Source organism: Ictidomys tridecemlineatus, chromosome 6 (genome assembly GCF_052094955.1).
Source record: "Ictidomys tridecemlineatus isolate mIctTri1 chromosome 6, mIctTri1.hap1, whole genome shotgun sequence".
Lineage (NCBI taxonomy): Eukaryota > Metazoa > Chordata > Mammalia > Rodentia > Sciuridae > Ictidomys > Ictidomys tridecemlineatus.
The window spans coordinates 97,715,882-97,735,553 of NC_135482.1; the positions used below are offsets into that span (position 1 = coordinate 97,715,882).

Below are 19,672 nucleotides of genomic sequence, written 5' to 3' on the forward strand. Positions count from 1 at the left end.
CAAAATCACTTAATCATACCAATGCAAAGCATTTGACAAAACCCAACACCATTATTAAATAAAAGGTCAGGAAACTAAAAATAGAGAGACTTTCTCACTTTGACCAAGAATATGTAAAAAAACAAAAGAAATAAAAACCTATAGCTAACATTATACTTAATAGTGAAAAGCTTGAAACTATCCCCCAATATCAGGAACTCTTAAATGTTTCTGGGCATTTGGGGGAGATTTTGTATCACTGCTGTACTTCCCTTGACACAAAGCAAGACACCCAGAAGTCTGTGAAGTACATTCCATGCCATAGAAGATGTTTTTAAGAAACATCTTAAAATGCATGTTTTTAAGAAAATGTGCCACAAACTATTAAGACTATATATGATGTTTTAAAAATATGACAAAAAGCTGTATTCAAATAGATTAATTCATTTACTAGACATTTATGGAGCCCTTACCATCTACCAGGGACTACACAAAGCACTAAGAACATAATGAAGGAAAAGGCACAGTGGCTCTTCCTGCATGTAGCTGCATTCTGATTGGGAAATGAGAAAATTGATTAAGAGAAACAATATAAAAAAAGATTTAGATTGGGGAAGTAACACAGGGATGGGGAAATATGAACTAACACAGAGGTCATAAAGCACATGGGTAGAAACTGTTGACTAAACAAAGATCAAGGAAGAGCAGAACAAAACCACTTCTCTATATTTGCACCTCTGTTTTCCACAACTAAAGTTGATCCCTAAGTCTTTGGAACCATAGTTGCTACTGAGGCTTTAAAGCAATGACTTTGGGGTAGCCATGACCTGATTACTTTAAGAATTATAAAAACATCAATAGAAAATAGACATGATAGTTCAGTGGAGTTTCTGGCTTAACAAGTTGCCTCTTCTGAGACCCTTCCAGAAGCTAGGGTTCTATACATGAGCAGAAAATTAACTAGAGATACAATTTCTTTGGTTGATTTTTTTTTGTGTGTGTCAAATTTAGAAAATTATGAAGGGAATGACTGAGAGAAGAAGATGGGAAATAAACCAGTGGCATTACATGGACTTGATTATAATTACAAATTTAAATTGTATACTAAGTGCAAAATAGGAACCTTTGAAAAGTTTTATGCAGAGAATGACTTGATTGTGTGTTGGATTAGAATATCAGTTCAGTTGCAATGTAAAGAATAAATCAGAATGGATTTAATGTGGGAAAATGGGTGAATCCCAAGTACCTGAGACTGTGTCTGTAATATGTTGTAAAGCATTTACTTGTGCAGGCTAGTTCCTGTAAAGAAGAATTTCCCACATGTGCTTTGAATGATTGATTCAACTAGTGGTGAATTCCCCGAACTAATAAAATTTTATTTGAATAGCACACGGACTTCCTGTTGCTTATAGCAGGATCATTTTGAAAGGTTGAACTTTTGGTGTTAGTTTTACTTTTATTTCCACTGAGCAATAATGAAAGAACAGTTTTATCAAAAAGTTAACATAAGTCAGGTATACAGATTAGCAAGAAAGTTCCATGCACAATTTTATTTGAGTCTTACAACTCACCACTGGCGCTGAAATTAGTATATTGAGTTTTCATATGAAGAAACTCTGGTAGAGGGCTACACAATTTATCAAGATCATAGGTGGCAAATAATGTTTAGAAACTAGTTTTAAAAAGAATACTAGGTCAGTAAGTGTCATAATTTTACTCAAATTTCATTTGTGAGTTAGTCCCACACTGTTTATCAACATAAAATCTGCTTATCTTTTCTTTCTTATTTTTTTTTTGAAATTAACTTTATTTTTGTGAGAAAAATACCTGAAACTAAGCCAATAAGACAGAATCTCATAGTCATGAAGACACTGCTTCATTCCACAGGTATGTTTTGAACACATCTGTATTTACATGCTGTGCTAGTCTCTGGGGATAGAGAAGTACATTATGCATTAGATTATGAAACCCGAAATAAAATAAATTGTAAACCAATTAAGCCAATAAATCTTTATTAGAGCTACAGTGAAAGAATTACATGAATATAGCATATTTGGTTAATTTAATTCCCTAGTCTTTCCCCACACCCTCCCCTCACCCCCCTCAATCCTCTTCCTTTATTTGTCTCACTTCTATTTTTATGAAATCCTGTTTTTCTTTAACTCTTTTCCCCCCTTTAGCTTCTATCTAGAGATATTTAAATTTAAAAAGAATTATAAGGAGAAATCAACATGTCCATAAAATAGGAAAGATGGAAGGGATGAATTGTAACTTGTTATTTCGTCCTTTTTGGGACTCATCAGTACAGTGTAGCAAATTTTGTTTTCAAAACTGAATAATAAATAAACCATTTTGAAATTAGGTATCCAGTGAATGAAGAGTTCAAGTAATTGTCTGTTGTTTGGTTTTAAATTCAACCAAGATTTTCAATTCAAGGGTAAAATAAAATGACATTTGTTTATAAATATAGTACAGCATTTATTTATTATGCCAATATGAACATTGAAAATTAAAGTGTAAAAAACACTTTGTCACTGCTTGTAATATTTTAGAATATATAATAAATATTAATTTTAGTACTTATTAAATTTTCATTTAGGGCTGGGGATATAGCTCAGTTGGTAGAGTGCTTGCCTTACATGCACAAGGCCCTGGGTTCAATCCCCAATCCACACACAAAAAAAATAATAATGATTTATTATTAAGAAAATTTTGAATGGATTTAAGAAAATGTTAAAGGTCTCAAGCCAATTATAATTTTTTCATTGACTATTAAATAATTTGCATACTTTCAGTTGTCTACTCATTTTTATTGTCACATGCATTCAAAGCAAGTAGTGACTATATAAGAAAAGTTTAATATCAGTTCATAGAAGTAGAGTTCACTGATTTTGATTATATTCCAGGTTCAAAATATAAGTTATGAACTCATACCAAAACACCTATCTAATTTAGAATCATACCCTTCCAAATCCCTGTACTATGACAGGGCAAGTATAATTTGCCACTTTGTTGTTGTAAATAAATTTGCGAATGCATGTTTCTAGTGCTAAGTGAAAACAAAAATGGAGCAGCAACTGTATATAACAAGTTACAAAATATCCCTCCATCCTGCTTTATTTTAAAGAACTTGACATGATTTGGCACTTGTGGAAATAGCTGTTTGGCTTGCTACAAATCCACTTCCTATCTGTGTAGTGCCTGGCACTGCTGATTCCATTATCATTCAGGTAGGCACATTCGCCATCTCCTCTGATGGAAAACCTAAAACCAGACACAAAAGTATTAAATCTTCATAGGTTGGACATTCTCATTTTCTTCTCCACTACACTGTCCAGCATCAACCCTCCATGTTTTTGAATGTGAACAAGAGAAATGTGTCAGTCATTGGTAGTTTACATTATTTCTGCATTTAGTTTCCTTTACATTCTCAGGGTCTTTGCTTGAATAACACAAGTTTATCATTTATCTATTATCAAACCCACTTATTGATTAGGTATTTAACTGATGCTTGCCGCTGTCTCCAAACTTTTGTCACTGGTGGTCTTCCCTGAAGTTTATTTTTTTGTCTTTTCTCCAATTGTTTAATAAATGGATGAAATTTTTAAAAAATAACTTAGTACTAAATTCCTAAGAGAATTTAATTTTTTTTGATGAAAGTGATTATGCCCCTATATTTTACCCATTCCAATGTAATGATTACTTTCAAAACACCACCATTGAAATGTTCATAGTTCAAATAACAAATTAAAGGAGGTAGGACTTCTTATTGTTTCAGAGGTTTCAGTCCATGGTCAGCTAGGTCTGTTGCTTTGGGCCTGATGTGAGGAAGAGCATCATGGTAGAAGGGCATGGCAGAGGTAAATTGCTCAGCTCATGACACTCAGGGAGCAGAGGCAGGCATAGGGGAAGGGGCCAAGAACTAGGTAGAGTCTCCAAGGGCACACCCCCAAGTGTGTGCCATATATACAACTTTGGGAAAGTTACAGCCTAGGCCTGTCATTCCAGCACAGTGCTTTTAATACCCACTTTTAATATACAATACATGCCATTGTGGATGAGAAATTATCTGATTACTGTATTTCTGATTAGAAGGAGAACAGTGTATCCAATGTTTCAAGTTAGTATGTCAATGTATCTACTTCCTCTAGCCATGCCCCACCTGCCTACAGTTACCAAGTATCCATTAAAATTATTAATCCATCAAGTGGATTTATGCACTGATTTCCTTCTGATAATAAAACATTAGAAGATATTCCCCATGTTTCTCTGGAAACTTTGCTCTTATGAATGGATGCAGCAGTGGAAAGAGTGGACTTGAGAGTCTTACAGTCCTTCGACACTGGCTTCTTAGGGTATTACAGCCCTCTCTGTTTATCAGCAAAGTTCTAAATCAGTGCGTGAGAAAGCAAGAACTATGTGGGATGCTGTCATCCTGCTAGAGATGTCAAGTGAAATCACAGTTAGGGATGTTCTTTCCAAAGAACAGGTACTCAATGGAAGAGCATAAAAATATTAACATTTTTAGGGAGTGTGGAATTTAATGGGGATTGAATCTAGGGCCTTGAATATACTCAGCACACTGTCTACTGCTGAGTCCAGGATTCAAATTTCTTATCTGTTAGTACAATTCACTTTCCTTGTGAATACCTTTCTCATCCCATTCACAAGTTACACATATAACCACACATGAATTCAATGGAAGAAAAAGAAATCTGAAAACTTACAAAGCTTTATATTCAGTGTTGTCTGTCCACCTCCAAATGTGATGTGATGATTCTCTGTTAAGGCCAATCCAATGATCCGAAAGCCCTTTATATCTTTTCAGAAAATTCTGTTATAAAACACAGAAAGTGAAAACATGTTTCTGTTTTTCAGAAAGATCTTGATTTTATCTTTTCTAGAGACTTCTATTTTAGAGGTGGCAGCATGATATAATTGAGAAACATAGACTTCAAAGTTAGACCATTCCTCAATTCTCAGTTAAGTCATCTAATATCTGTGATCCTATATTTCTTCATAAATGGCCATATATTCAAATTTGGGAAAGTCACAGCCTATGGCTTTCATTCCAGCACAATGTTTTTAGTGCCCACCTTCAATATCCAACAATGTGTCAATGAAGATGACAAGTTATCTGGTTAGCATACTTCTGAGTAAAAGAACAGTATATCTAATCTTGCAGGTTAGTATATCAATGTATCTGAAATGACTTGCAGAGTTTCAGGCCAAGAATATATCCTCAAGAAATGGCATACACTAATATGTATCTCATGCCCCAAGTTCTGTCTGAGATGGGATCCTTTCTCATATTTCAGTTTTAACTTTATGCAGTCTAAACCACTCAGAGAGCAAAGAATTCTAAAGAAAAAAGTGATCCAAAAACTTTTCTTACCAGTTCCTCCTGGCTTTCAAACTGAGCAAGATTGGATGCTAAGGAAGCACAAAAAGTCTGGCTGAATGTCCAATTCCCTACGTCTTCAGAAAAATAAAAACACTTGTTTCCAAATCCAATCCAATCTTCTGGGCAGGTAGCAAACACAAGGTTTTCTATGATTGGCTCTGTCTTTTTTGCTAAAATTGAGACAACCAAAAGGAATGACAATAAGTCAACTTTTTCATCTCTTTTATTTACTTTTTTTCTGTCTACAATCCCATGGTCTATTTTGAAGTATGCATATGGATTGTTGCTTTCCTGATTTATCATCAAGTCTTATCCCAAGTGTAATCATCATCTGCCCAGTGACCTTCAAGTTGGGAATCTGCTCCCATTTCTGAGGTCATCCTCCCTGCTCTTTACAACAGAAAGGAAATCTCCTTTCTTGTCCTGGATTTTACTATTATGCATTTCTTCAGGGATGCAAAGCTTCCAGTACAAAAGTTTGACACTGTTCAAAATACTGTTTTTAATACCCAAAGTACAGTCTAGGTTTTCCTAAATTTTCTGATTGTGTGTGTGTGTGTGTGTGTGTGTGTTCTGTTAAATGTATGTAAATGTGGTACGCCACCCATGAAGCTACTTGAGTGGTCTTTTACTTGGTACCAAGCCATGGGGGACCTAGGTCTGCCCTTGGGAATGATCCTTGCATTCTAATGTGTAGACTTGAGATCTCTGCCCTCCCTCTACTAGTGGACTGCCTCTGGTAGCTCCAGAATTAGGCAAAACCCATTGGGGCTGGACAGCCCAATTCATACCTTATTTGGCAGAAGAACATTCTATGGAAAAAACCTTTGATGTTTACCCCACACAAATAAAGCAAACACGGGCTCTCAGCTCTCGCTCTGTCTCTTCCCAGTGTGGAAACTCTGCCCTTAATGTCAAGAAGCCATCCCACCCCCGCTTTCTAAAATTACTTTCTGTGTATTGTGGTTTTTTTTTTCCACCGCCTTCTTTTCTTAACTTTATGCCCCAGCCAGCCCACTCCACGCAGAGGAAACCCAAATTCCACGGCTTATGCAGGTAAAAATATTTTGGCCATTGGCCATTGTTAGATGTCTTGAAACCAATAAGATTTCAGAGTATATCTTATTGGAAGAACAGATACTTTCATTCCATAGCTCTACCTTTTCCCTCCTTTATGTCTAAAAATTATGCATTGCTTTTTGGAATGTTTAGTGAAAACAAAACAAAAAGAGATCAGGTAAGAGCTATCGAATATCAAAACTTATTTTCTCTTAGATTTAATAGTAGGCAATTCTTTACAATTATTCTTAATTCTTATCCCTAGAATGAGTCACTAGGTAATAGGATAAAAGCAAATAGCTGTAAGATCAGTATCACTGATATTTTTTAATATAACAATTATTTTTCAGAGACTGTTAAGTATTTTAGGTGACAATAAATAAAACTTTGGCAAAACATTTATCTGACTTTTTTAGACTTTTGCATTATTAATTGAGCTACTTAAGTCTAATTTAATGAAATAATATGTTTTTTCATATTAAATAGTTTTATGAAATTTTTACTCCAATGACAGTAAATTCTCTTCTTATTTCTTCATATAAAATGTTTAATATATGTTTTTATTAACAAAAACTAAAATTATATGCTAACTGCTATTCCAATTAAATCTTGGGGGAGGGGTTAGTAGATTAGACAACTCTCATATTCATAGAAAAAAATTTCATCAGAGGATTAGTTTTATTAATGGAAAAGTCTCTGAGGTTTTTATACATCATTTAACTTAATTAATATGGTGGGCAAATATCAGAATTAAGTAGACTATGTGCAGGTATTTAGAGAAGAATTAGTATACTTTTTTTGTCACATTCCCCAACTAATACATATTCATATTTTGAGCTATACATAATATTATTTTATGGCAAATTATTGAGAGCAGCATATGAATTAAATCACAAATTTTTTTAATATATAAATTATTTTCTTTTGATAATTATCAAAATTTATATTAAATGGTTATTAAATCTATAATTCTAAATAATCTGGAAAATTTATTTTAAGAAAGGCTTATCATATGATTTTTTTTTTTTTTTGGTAGTGGGGATTGAACTCAGGGGCACTTGACCACTGAACCTCATCCCCAGCCCTATTTTGTATTTTATTTAGAGACAGGGTCTCACAGAATTGCTTAGTGCCTTGCTGTTGTTGAGGCTGGCTTTGAACTCGCAATTCTCTTGTCTCAGCCTCCTGAGCCTCTGAGATTACAGGCATGAGCCACCTCACCTGGTAATTTATCATATGATTTTTTAAAAATGAAATTTCAATGTGTATATACATATTAAGTGAATGAAAAATATTAAACATGAAGAAATAAACTTTTAAAACTACAAAGACATTCTCACATTATGATAAAATTCTAGAAGAGAAATACTTTTGAAAAAAACAAACCAACTAGACTTTTCTAAGATTAAGAAAGTTTTGGTTCATGTATTTTTTATTATCAATTTTTAATTATTCACTAATACATTCATTCACTCATTCATTTATTCATTTTATGGTGGGGGAAATCAATCCCAAGTCTTCATATAAGCTAGACAAGCACTCTACTACTGAGTTACACTCCCAGACCGATGGTTGATTTTTATACAAAAAAAAAAAGAAAAGATAATGGTGTGTTTCAAATCATGACAAAATTTATATTCCAACAGATATATTTAAAAGGACAATATAAAGATGAATTTTAATACGCCAACATTTACGATGTGCTAGAAGTTACATCATTTACAACTATTTAAATATCTGATGAAAAATATCAGGTAATATGTAGTTTTTCAAATTATTTTAGGTCATGTTTTAGAAGTTGTAGGATGGCTTGGGAGGCTGAGGCAGGAGGACTATGAGTTGAAAGCCAGCCTTTGTAACTTGTCAAGGCCCTAAGTAACTTATTGAGACCCTGTCTCTAAATAAAAATATTAAGAGGTCTGGGGATGTGGCTCAGTGGTTTAGACCTTAGTTCAATCTTCCCCACCAAAAAAAGAAAAAAGATAGTATAATAGTATAAGTTGTAGGAACAACAATAATTTGAAAAACAATTTATAAACCAAAATACACATATTTTGTATTTTCTTGTGTTAAATCATCTCTACCTGAGCAGTCCTTTAACATATCCCAAACAAAGCTGGTGACCTATTGCCTGTATGTATAAAGGATGAATTTTTTAAATTAATTTTTTATTTGTTTTAATTAGGTACACATGACAATTGAACGCCTTTATGCACTTTGATATATCACATATAGATGGGATATAATTTCTTATTTTTCTGGGTGTACATTTAGTAGAATCACATTGGTCATGCAGTCACATATATACATAAAGTAATAATGTCTGTTCATTCTGCTATCTTTCCTATCCCCACATTCCCTCCCTTCCCCTCTCTTCACTTCCCTCTACCTAATCTAAGGTAACTCTATTCTTCTCTAGTGCCCCCTGCTTTATTGTGAATTAGATCCTGATATTAGAGAAAACATTCAGTCTTTGGTTTTCTGGGATTGGCTTATTTTGCTCAGCATGATATTCAGACATTTGTGGTTCCCCACACTTTCCTGCATTCTCAATCTGCTTAAGTATAAGACATAAATACTTAAGGTCAAAGGATATGCCTCTACCTGAGAATATTTCAAGTAGACACCTCATTTTTTTTCTTTAAAGGAATGAAAAGTCTAATTGGGAAATTTCAGGAATTAGTCACATAAATGGAATTTCTACACCCATATCTTTGCTCATATCAGTGAATTACAATTATCTTATTTCTACAGCTCAAAAGAAAATGCTTAAAATTATTGTTGACCTTTCTTTTCCCAAGACTCTATATCCAATCTCATATGAAATACTGTTGGTTCAACCTCTAAAATATCTATGTTGCCCACACCTCCACTGTTATCATCAGGCCTAAGCCATCCTCTTTCAAGTTGATATCTACAAGATTTTCCTGACAAGTCTTCCTGCTTTTATCCTGGTCCCCTAACAGTGTATTCTCAGTATGGAAGTCAATTATTCAGCCATTAAAGTTCAGTGCTGCTACTTTTCTCTTTCTGTTGCATTCAGAATAAAAGCCAGTTTTTAAATAGCTTGGAAGACTCCTGCTATCCATGGAGGATATATTCCAAGTCCCCAGTGGATGTCTGCAACTATGGATAATACTAAACCCTATATATACTAGGTTTTTTTGTATACATACATTCAACCACTGGTAAAGTTTGATCTTTTTACTTAAAATACAGCCTTTATGGCTTCTCTTAGGTATGTTCAAATTGCCAATATTACTATTTTTGTGCTTTTGGGGCATTATTAAGTAAAATAAAGATGAGTTGAACACAGATACCATGACAGACAATCTGATAATTTTCCACTTAATATTTTTGGAAAACAGTTGACCATGTGTAAATGAAACCACAGGTAATGGGGGGATGCTGTACCTTCCCCTGTTATATTACTCTTCTCCATTCTTATTCGGCTTTATCTACAGCACACTCCCAAAGTCTTAGGGCTTCGCTTTACATTTTTCTGTCTGGAAGAGTTCCACAGGAAACCATGACTTTTCCATCCCCTTCAAAATGTTGCTAAATAACTTCCCAAAGAAGATCACATTGCTACCCTACAAATATTACAACCTGTTTCACTCTTACCCTTACTTATTCTTACCTGTATCCACCTGCTAGAAATTAACTTTGAAGACAGCAGGGATTGTTTTTTTAAAAATATTTATTTATTTATTTTTTTAGTTATTGGCGGACACAACATCTTTGTTTGTATGTGGTGCTGAGGATCGAACCCCGGCCACATGCATGCCAGGCGAGCGCGCTACCACTTGAGCCACATCCCCAGCCCCAGGGATTGTTTTTTGTGTGTTTTATTTACTGATATACCTCAAGCACTTTATACAGTGCCTGACACATAACAGAGCTCAAAATTAAATAAATATTTATTGGCAATATATATGTGTACAAGATATTGCATAGTTTGGAGGAAAAGTAACTTACCTGACAAAATAATGGAAAGTGCAATGACACTTGCAATTAGGACTGACATAATGAAAAAGCACAAATAAATTTTTATAGGAGTTACAGGATATATAACTGCTAGAAGTTTTCCTTGAAGACTTTTACCTGCAAAAGATAAATACCAAATACAATCTCATGAAACTCTTAGGGAGGAAGAAAATTAATTAGCCACAGAATCAACTCCAAGTTTAGTTTGTACTCTCCTAGTGCAAGTCTGTTCTACAAAAGATCCTGTCCATCAATAATATCCAGAGGGCTAAAGACAAGGGAAATGGAACTTTTTCTCTATAGGATTTTTCAATTTTTGGAATAAGAGACAATGAAAGTATAAGACAAATCAGGAAGAAGAAGAGACATATAAACAATCCAGATTTGCCTCCATAATAAATAACCTGGCTAGAAGTACTAAGGGATACATTACAAGATAAATAAAAGTAATTCATCTTTTTTTCTATTTAAAAGGCTAGATTTATTTTTTTAAAGAGAAGTGTTCTTTTTTTCACATGCCCTTTAAGTAAAACAACTTATGGCCTAATTTCTTCCTTTTTAAATTTTTTATCTGTTCTTTTTAGTTATACATGACAGTAGAATGTATTTTGACATATCCTATATACATGGAGTAGAACTTCCCATTATTGTGGTTGTACATGATGTGGAGTTACAGCAATCATGAACATGGGAAAGTTATAGCAAATGCATTCTACTCTCTTTCCCATTTCCATCTCTCCTTCCTTCCCACCATTCCTCTCTGTACAATATGATGAATTTACACTCCCCACCATCATCTATTGTGAGTTATCTCTATATTAGAAAGAACATTTGGCCTTTGGTTTTTGGGGATTAACACGAGAGTTCTCAGTTCAATCCATTTTCCAGAAAATGCCATATTTTTATTCTTCTTTATGGCTGAGTAATATTCCATCATATTAAATATACCATATTTTCTTTATCCATCCATCTGTTGAAGGGCACCTAGGTTGGTTTCATACTTTAGCTATTGTGAATTGAGCTGATCTGAATATTGATGTGTCCTCACCACTATAGTATGATGATTTTAAGTCCTTTGGATATATTCTAAGGAGTAGTGGTTCCATTCCAAGTTTCCTGAGGAACCTCCATACTACTTTCAGAGTGGTTGCACCAGTTTGCAGTTCCACCAGGAATGTCTTTTTTCCCCACATCCTTGGCAACTTTGATTGTTACTCGTATTCTGGATAATTGCCATTCTGACTGGATGTAATGTAGCATTTTAATAGAATAAGAAAAGAGAGGACATAGGAGCATCCCAAGAAATGCAGCAAAAGCAAGAGAAAATTTTTACTTTTTTTAATTTTAAAAAAAATACAACAAAATATTTAATGAGCAAAATTGTCATAGCAAATATGAAACTGCCCCAGAGAGGAAGAGAGGGACAGGGACCTGGGGATTGTGGGCGTGGGAGCCTGTTGGGGAAGGCCAAAGAGAACCAACTAAGAAACAAGGAAAGACAGAGCTGGGACCAGGGAGGAACAGAGGAGGGGGCTGTGGTCCTGCAAAGGGGAGAGGGCAGGGCACTAAGGGCCAGTCAACAAAATCCAAAGTAATTTGGCCATGAAATATAAACACGGGGTGATCCTACCATGGGGAGGAGAAAGGGGTCTAAGGTGGGGGAGGCTGCTTTGGGAGAGGCCCTGGGGGTCCTACCTGCCCTGCTGTGGGCCCCTCTCCATCCCAACCCCCTCCCTCTGTGTCTGTGTGGTGCTTGTCTGTGTGGGCCTGTGTGCACTTCAGTCCCTTCCCTTCCCTAACCTCCCACCCCTCCACTCCCCACACTTAATTGCTGCCATTCCAGTTGCTGCTGGCTGTCAGGCTGTCATTTCCCTGTCACTCCTCTGCCCATCATCTTCAGAGGGGGAGGGAGAGGGGGACAGGTGGAGAGAGAAGCCTCCAGCCAGCCCTGCCCCCACCCTCCCCAGACCACCTCTACCATAAGTCTAGCTGGTGGTAAGAGTTGCGTTCGCAGTATTTTGTGACAACGTCGCTATTGGTTAATTTGAGGTCCTGCATGGATTTCTGGCAGTCACACAGAAGTGAACTCCACAAGGATCTTGCTGTAGTCAGGCACCTGAATACCATCTGTAGGCAGGGGACCTCAATGGACTTGAGGAGCTGCACTTGCTGCACTCATCCCGCAGGTCCCCCACGACCTCCTGTACTCCTCGTCCACCAGGCGCGCCTCTGGTAGCACCATGTTCAGGAGGCATAGGACCTCAGTAGGGTGGCCACCCATCTGCACCTGTTAGCTCATCAGGCCCCGCACCTGCAGCACCATGGGTGTCTGGTTGATGGTGCTCAGCATGGCCCTCTGCAAGAGCAGCATTTTTTCCCTTCAGCTGTATCCCATTCAGCCTGGTCTGTGACCATGACCTCAAGGAATCAGCAAAATGCTATTAGATGTAATAAATGAAATTTATTACATTGTATCCAAAACTGTAGGATGCAATGCTAATCTTTAAAAATCATTTCAATTTTCGTATACTAGCAATTTTCAAATGCAAATTAAAATACAAAATCAGTACATTTGTAGTGACACCAGTTAAAATACTTAATTGTAATCCTATCAAAATTGTTCATAATCAGTATAATAAAAACTATATTCAAAAATAATAAACAGCTCAAAGAAGATCTAAATCAATAAAGAAATAAAAGACGTTCATAGATTGGAATATTCAACTCATGGATGGAATATTCAAACTATTTCCAAACAGGTTTATAAATCCAGTGCAATTCCAGTAAACACTTCAGCATGATTTACTTTATTTTTTGTAGAAATCAAGAAGGTCACTTTTTAATTATGTGAAAAGGTAAAAGAACCAATAGCCAAATTATTTTGAAAAAAAAAAAAGATCAAATTTGGAGAAATCAGAGTTCTAGATTTCATGACTTACAAAGTAACAACAATAAAGACAATATCATAGTAGTAAATAAACACATAAAATACGCTTGATGTTAAGACTTTTGAGAAATGCTTGATGAAAGACTTTTGAGATCACCATATGATTCTCAGAGTGGCAAACAAAACTAAACAAAGTCACAACAGCAAGTGTTGGTGAAGAACAGATGCAAATGGAATGTCTTTCTACTGTGTTTAGAAAGGCAAAATGGTAAACAGTCATTTGCCATATGCCCTGTGCAGCTTGCCCCTAGGTATTCTACACAAGGGGAACAAACTTGACTTTACATAAAAACCTATACATAAATATTTATTGAAGTTTTATTATTTTATTGATAATCATTAAAAACTGAAAAATTTGCAATGATTCAAATATTTTTCAGCTGCAGAGAGACAAAAAAAAAATCACCAGGATTTATGGGGAAAAAAATGAGGAAAAGTTAAAAATAAAGGGGGGGGGTAAGAAAAAGCAAAGCAAAGAAGAAAAAAAAAACCACTTTATTACAACCTTGTACAGACTTGACCAAATCTGTGTCAAGTTTCAAGTTTCTTTCCCAGGGGCTCCTAAAGTCAGATTTGCTCAAGAGATTAAACAAGCACCAGAGCTGCAATGTGCAAAATCCTTTACAAGCTCACCTGGATGATCTTAACTACAAAGCTGCTCTCTCCCTCTCTCACTCACATATTTTTGCTAACATTTTCGAACCTCTTTTATAAAACCAACGCCTCTTCCTGTTTGATTTTTGAGACACTGCATGTTTTGAAATAGGAGTATTATTCCTATATCATTGGTCCTTTTGAATTAAGTCTCTCCTTTTCTAAATCCAAATTTGTTTGTAGATGACAAACTATCCATCCATACCATAGTGTGGATCAATCTCAAATGCATTACTGCAGACTCTACTGCAGGATTTTATTTATGTAACGTTCTGGAAAAGCAAATAGAAAACAGACCAGCAGATGGTAAGGGCTGGGAGCAGAGGAGGGGAATGTCTCTAAAGGGGCCTGAGGGGATTGGGAGTGGGTTTTGGATCTTTACCTTGATTGTGACAGTGACTTCATGATTATATGTGTTTGTCAAAACTCAAAATCCATACACCAAAAAAGTTAGTTTTACTGAATATAAGTTATGCTTTTAGAAAAGTTCCTAATGAGTTCTGTTTCTCCATTACATTATACTCATTCTGCAAACAACTCCAAAGAAACCAGGGAGTCTCAGCTTAAACCATTCACAAGGACAAAGATATGTAGGATTAGCTGATTTTAAGCACGGTGTTATGTCGTTTGGATTTTAGGTTGACATAAAAGTGTCAACATTCATTATTTTTAGTTCTATAGTAAAAGTATCTTAACAACTCAGTGCATCCTAATTTTCGTATATTTTTCATTGTCATTAAGATAGTATAAAAGTTTCCCTTGAATTTCTGTGAAGCTCCTACTTGCCCCTCTTACTAGTCTTCTAAAAGTTCCTCCTTTCTCTTCTCCTTTCCTTGTAATGTATCTCTTCTTGCTTTTTTTACTTACTTTTTTGACATAAAAAACCCTCAAGCATATACAAAAAGAAAAAAAAATACAATAAGTGCCTAAGTATCTATTACCTTTTCAACAATTTTCAAAATTATCAACATATAAGCAATCTTGTTTCATATGCATTTCTTATTCACCCCATCATGCCCCCCATACACATAGTCCTTGAATTAATTTAAAGCAACTCATTCAAATTTGAAAGGAATGGAGTTGATTATGACTGCTGGGTTTTGCATTGTGTTTAAATATTCTCTCCAATTCCAATAAAGTAATACTGGCTCTTAATTTTTTTTCTATCTGGTCCCTGTATGAACTTTTTCTTTGGTTGTAATCTAAAGAGTTTAAAGTCTATTATTTTAAAATACAAAACTTCCATGATATTACACATATGTTCAAAGTCTTGCAGTGTTTGTCTTCCTGGGCCTGACATTTCACATAAAATAATGTTTTCTAAGTTCCTCTATCTTGTCACCAATTATATTATTTCATCCTTTTTGTTGGTGTATAGTAATCCATTGTGTATATGTCACATTTTCTTTAACAGTTCACCCCTTGATGTATGTTTAAGCTGATTCCATATCTGGGCTATTGTGAATAAGGCTACAATAACTTTGAAATGCTCAGGTCTCTTACCAGAGACTGGGGAGAGTGGTGGGAAGAAGATGGAAAATGTACAGTGTTACAGATAGGAGGAAGAACTGCTGGTGTTCAATGGCATAGCAGAGGGGATATAGTTAACAAAAACACAGTATATGTCTCAATAGCTAGAAGAGAGAACTTTTAATATATTCATCACAAAGAACACAAAAGTTTAAAGTGATGGGTATGCTAATTATGCTGACTTTATTATTACCAATGTATACAAGAATCAAACAACACAGTGTACCTTATAAGTGCATATAATTATTATGGATCAATCAAAAAGCTAAAAGTCAAAAAGCTGGAGACTTTGAGGGTAATGCTAAAAAAACAGGCACCTAAAATGTCTTCTACCAGATATTTCAAATATCCAATAGGACTCAACACTAGAACTTTCTTACATATTACTAACAGCTGGAAAGATACTTATTTATGATACTTGGCATTTATTCCATTCGAAGTTCATATTTGACATTGAATTTTTACTTTTAATTAATGCATAGTAATTATAAATATTTATTTTTCTTTTACCTTCCTTATAATGTGTACTTTTCTTATCTCTTTCCAAGAGATACTTTGTACCTGATAATCTTCAAATTCTTAGTTAGAAAACAGAATAGAATTTATCCCTCAGAGGAAAAAAATGAACCATATTACTGGTTTAATTTTAACTTTATAGTTTTATGATCCAAACAACTTACTTAGCTTATAAAAGCAGTTAAGTTTTAGTAATGGGGAAATTACAAATTAGTAGCAATTTTGTAACATTTGTATTTAGAAACATAAGTTTCACATTTGAAATAGTTAATATTTGTCAATATTTGACCAATTTGATGGTTGATGAAATACTTAGTTCTCCTTATGGAAACACTTATAGGCTTAGCTGATAAACATTGATATTCCTCAAGAATTTCCTTTTTGTTAAGTTTGAACCCACCTCATTTTCCAGGAAATCCAAAATCCTGTGCACTCAAACAAAAGAAGAAAATAAACTGATAAACTAACAGGGGGGAAGGGAATACATATGTTTAGTTCATTTTCTTCTTTTAGAAAAACAGGTATTTCACTTCATTTTTTGCTAGGTTCACTTCCCCTTTTCTGGACTGCAATAGAAATACCCATTATGTTGTTCTTCTTTCTCATATAACATCTCATATATATTACCAAAAAGTGAAAATGACAAAGGATTTGCTGGTGGAACAGTTCAGATTCCCTCCCTCACCCTGAAATCCCTACATTTCTCTTTAATTACAAAGGATCAGCAAACTTAATGTCTCAGCTTTCAAAGGGTAAATTGTCTTGGTATGTGTATTACAGTCATTGTCATTGGAGTCTGCCATTACCCTGGGATATAAAGAGCATATTACTGAAAGTCACAGTGTGACTTAACAGTGTGTAAATTGCCAGAGACACAGGCAAACCTGAGTACTAGAGGTCTGAACACAAGGAACAATTTCCTCCTCCTCTTGTAATCAGCTTCACTCTTCATTTATCTTGCTTCAGAAATATTTAAGTAACATATACCATGATACAATAACTAATGTAACAATTCTATATCTATCCTCCCACCTACCCTGTCCCTCCTGCAACATATCACCTTCTATGGAGTCTGTAAAGTACTAACATGCCTGAAGTTCAGCTCCCTTTGTGATTTGGAGGCTGGAGAGTAAAAATATCCCCTTTAGTATTTTTCAAATGTCATCTTTTACTTTACCAGGTCCTGCTTTCTCCAGGCCATCCGTGAATCTAAGGTCTGTCTTTAACATTTCCACTGAAGCCTCTGCAGCTGTCATCTTGGTGCTCAGACAGGGGAGGAGATCTCTAGTGATCTCTTGGTGAAGACTGTATGCTGATGGAGCACAGCTGCTCAGAGCAGGAACTGAAGAGCACTGTGAAACGATACTCCGCCCTGGGAGGGACTTTGAAACTACTTATTCAAGCAAATTATCAGAATAATTTACTAACTGACAAGTTTCTGGCTCTGAGAGAAGGAACATTTCAAAAGAGAGGAACTAGGGAACCAAATTAAGAGAAATATAAACAAAATAAGTTAAACTGATGAATGCTTTAAGATTTTAAAATGCTTTTTTAACTTTTCTAAATTTTTTTAAAATTTTTATTTGTTTATTTATTTTAACTTCAGAGACCTCTCTCCTTCCAAGATGAAATAAAAAGGGCCAGTTTTAATCTTCTGAAATCAGCTTTTAGAGAAAGGATAAAATGTATCTAAATATCCTTTCAAGCTCAGGTATCATGCAATCAAGGAAGTGATCTTCAGGGACAGGGGGCATAGGTAAGCCTAAGGTGTCCAAGTCACTCATCCTGACCTTTCTCTTGGTCCACACTCCTGCTACAGGTCTCTGCCCTCTGGGCTGGGCCTGCCAGTCTCACCAGCACTCCGTGGTGGGTTTGCTTTCGGTTTCCATATTTTTGTGTTTCATGTCTCTGGATGAGGAGAAAACCCTGGAAACTGGAAAACAGGGAGGCAAGGCTTTGTAGGCTGGCCAAGGACACTTAACCCTCCTCTTTCTGGCAGCTCCTGTTCCTAGATCTGCTGGACCCCCTAACCCTGTGATGAGGAATGGTGGAGGGACACCCCTGTCCCAATTTGGGGGCAGACCCTGGGGAATCAGGGAAACCAAGCAGAGGCTTAGATCCAGGCCAGATTTCTGAACTGGGAGCAGAGAAAAATGTGTATGTGGAGCACAAGGGATTACATTTTAGATGGTGAAAATATTCATCTAAAGGAGGAAAATTTTATTTTAGCTTAGGTTTTCAAAGGTTCAGTCTGTGGTCACTTACCCCCGTGACTGTGGGCCTTTGATGAAGCCAGATTGCTGGTGGAGCACAGCTACTCATCTTGAGACTGAGAGAGCGAGCCACCAACAGTCATCTCTTCTGTGGTTTTACCCACTTGTTTATATTATTAACCAATCATTGGCCCAATGAGTCAGAGCCCTCATGATCCAATCACTTCCTGGACTCTGAAAGTTACTGCCCTGGGGACAATTTGACACAGGAGCCTATCTATATCCAAACTGTAACACTACTCTAAAATAAAGTCTATTACACTTTTAAAAAAGAAAGAAAAGCAGATGTCTTTCAGTGAGTTGTTTTCAGCCCTGTGACATAGGAACCTCTAATCATCTTCCACTTTGTAGTTTGCTGCTGCTTGTAAATAGAAAAGACAGATGTCCTCTGCCACGGGATACAGTCAGATTACAATTTCATTCAGTGGGAATGCACTGGTTTCTGTCACATTTCAGAAGTAGCACCTCAATGACTTGCTGTAATTTTTTATTCTCTTGGGAGGTAAAGGAAAGTAAATATGATGTTAAAAATTAAATTTATTAGTTTATTCCCTATGAAATATTTTACAATTTATATGTATGTATAATATCAATTTTATCCAATAGTCGAACTCATTAGCTATTTGGAACATAGACTTTTGTCCCCGTTTTTAATTTTAAAAAATGGTATTTAGCTATTCATTCCTCTCCTGATTGTTTTTGGAAATGGGAAAGATACTTTTCATTATATAATACATATAAATATACCTGTTTAATTATTGCATATTAGGGATTTTTCACTTTTTTGAGTAAGATTTTTTTTTTTCAGAAATAAGAAAACTCACACATTTCTCTGTAAAAATAATGAAATTCTATAGGTATACCTAGTATAGCATGCCTTTTATAAAGAAAAGTGGCTATGGGAACTGACTTTGAGTGCATAACAATAGTTTAAAATCAACCTTTTTTGTTTTGTCTTTTTTGAAACTCCAGAAGACTGGCATAAAGGATCTGACTGCAGGCCTTGCATGTTGACCATACTTCTCAGGAACATCATCAGGGAAGGCAGTTTTAATCAATGCCTATTTTATAAATTCAGAAAAAAAATTATTTCATGGGCATAGCAATATTAATTCCCGGAGCTGCATTCAGAATTCTCTTGTCCTCAGAAGAAAGGCAACATTCTACCTCATGTATTATAATCTTTTGCTTATAAGGAGGAGGGTACATAAATGGCATGTGATCACAGATTTTTTTATGACAGACACACAAAATGTAAATGGATTTTGAGTGAAATAATTATTTGAAAAGGTTGTGGAAGCTGGCTCAAGTCTGCTTTATTTC

The 19,672-nt window shown here is 35.4% G+C and overlaps 2 protein-coding genes across 4 annotated transcripts in view; one reads left to right on the forward strand and one right to left on the reverse strand.

The window, feature by feature from the left end:
* The window catches only part of LOC101958171 (killer cell lectin-like receptor subfamily B member 1), a 63,196-nt gene that overhangs the window by 14,142 nt on the left and 29,382 nt on the right, over positions 1–19,672 (forward strand). The gene's annotated exons all lie outside the window — the stretch shown is intronic.
* LOC101958749 (C-type lectin domain family 2 member E) lies at positions 1,975–18,809 on the reverse strand. Of its 3 annotated transcripts, XM_078015261.1 has the most exons (6): positions 18,342–18,807; positions 17,254–18,009; positions 10,421–10,546; positions 5,375–5,553; positions 4,707–4,813; positions 1,975–3,243 (listed from the first exon to the last, which is right to left on the reverse strand). In XM_078015261.1, exons 2-6 carry the CDS (start codon positions 17,330–17,332, stop codon positions 3,096–3,098), a joined length of 639 nt encoding a protein of 212 aa, XP_077871387.1. In that variant the 5' UTR covers positions 17,333–18,009; positions 18,342–18,807; the 3' UTR covers positions 1,975–3,095. The 3 variants fall into 3 exon arrangements, with proteins under 3 accessions (XP_077871387.1, XP_077871388.1, XP_005342362.2); XM_078015262.1 differs by lacking the exon at positions 10,421–10,546 and having other exon boundaries at positions 18,342–18,809; XM_005342305.5 differs by having other exon boundaries at positions 17,254–18,807.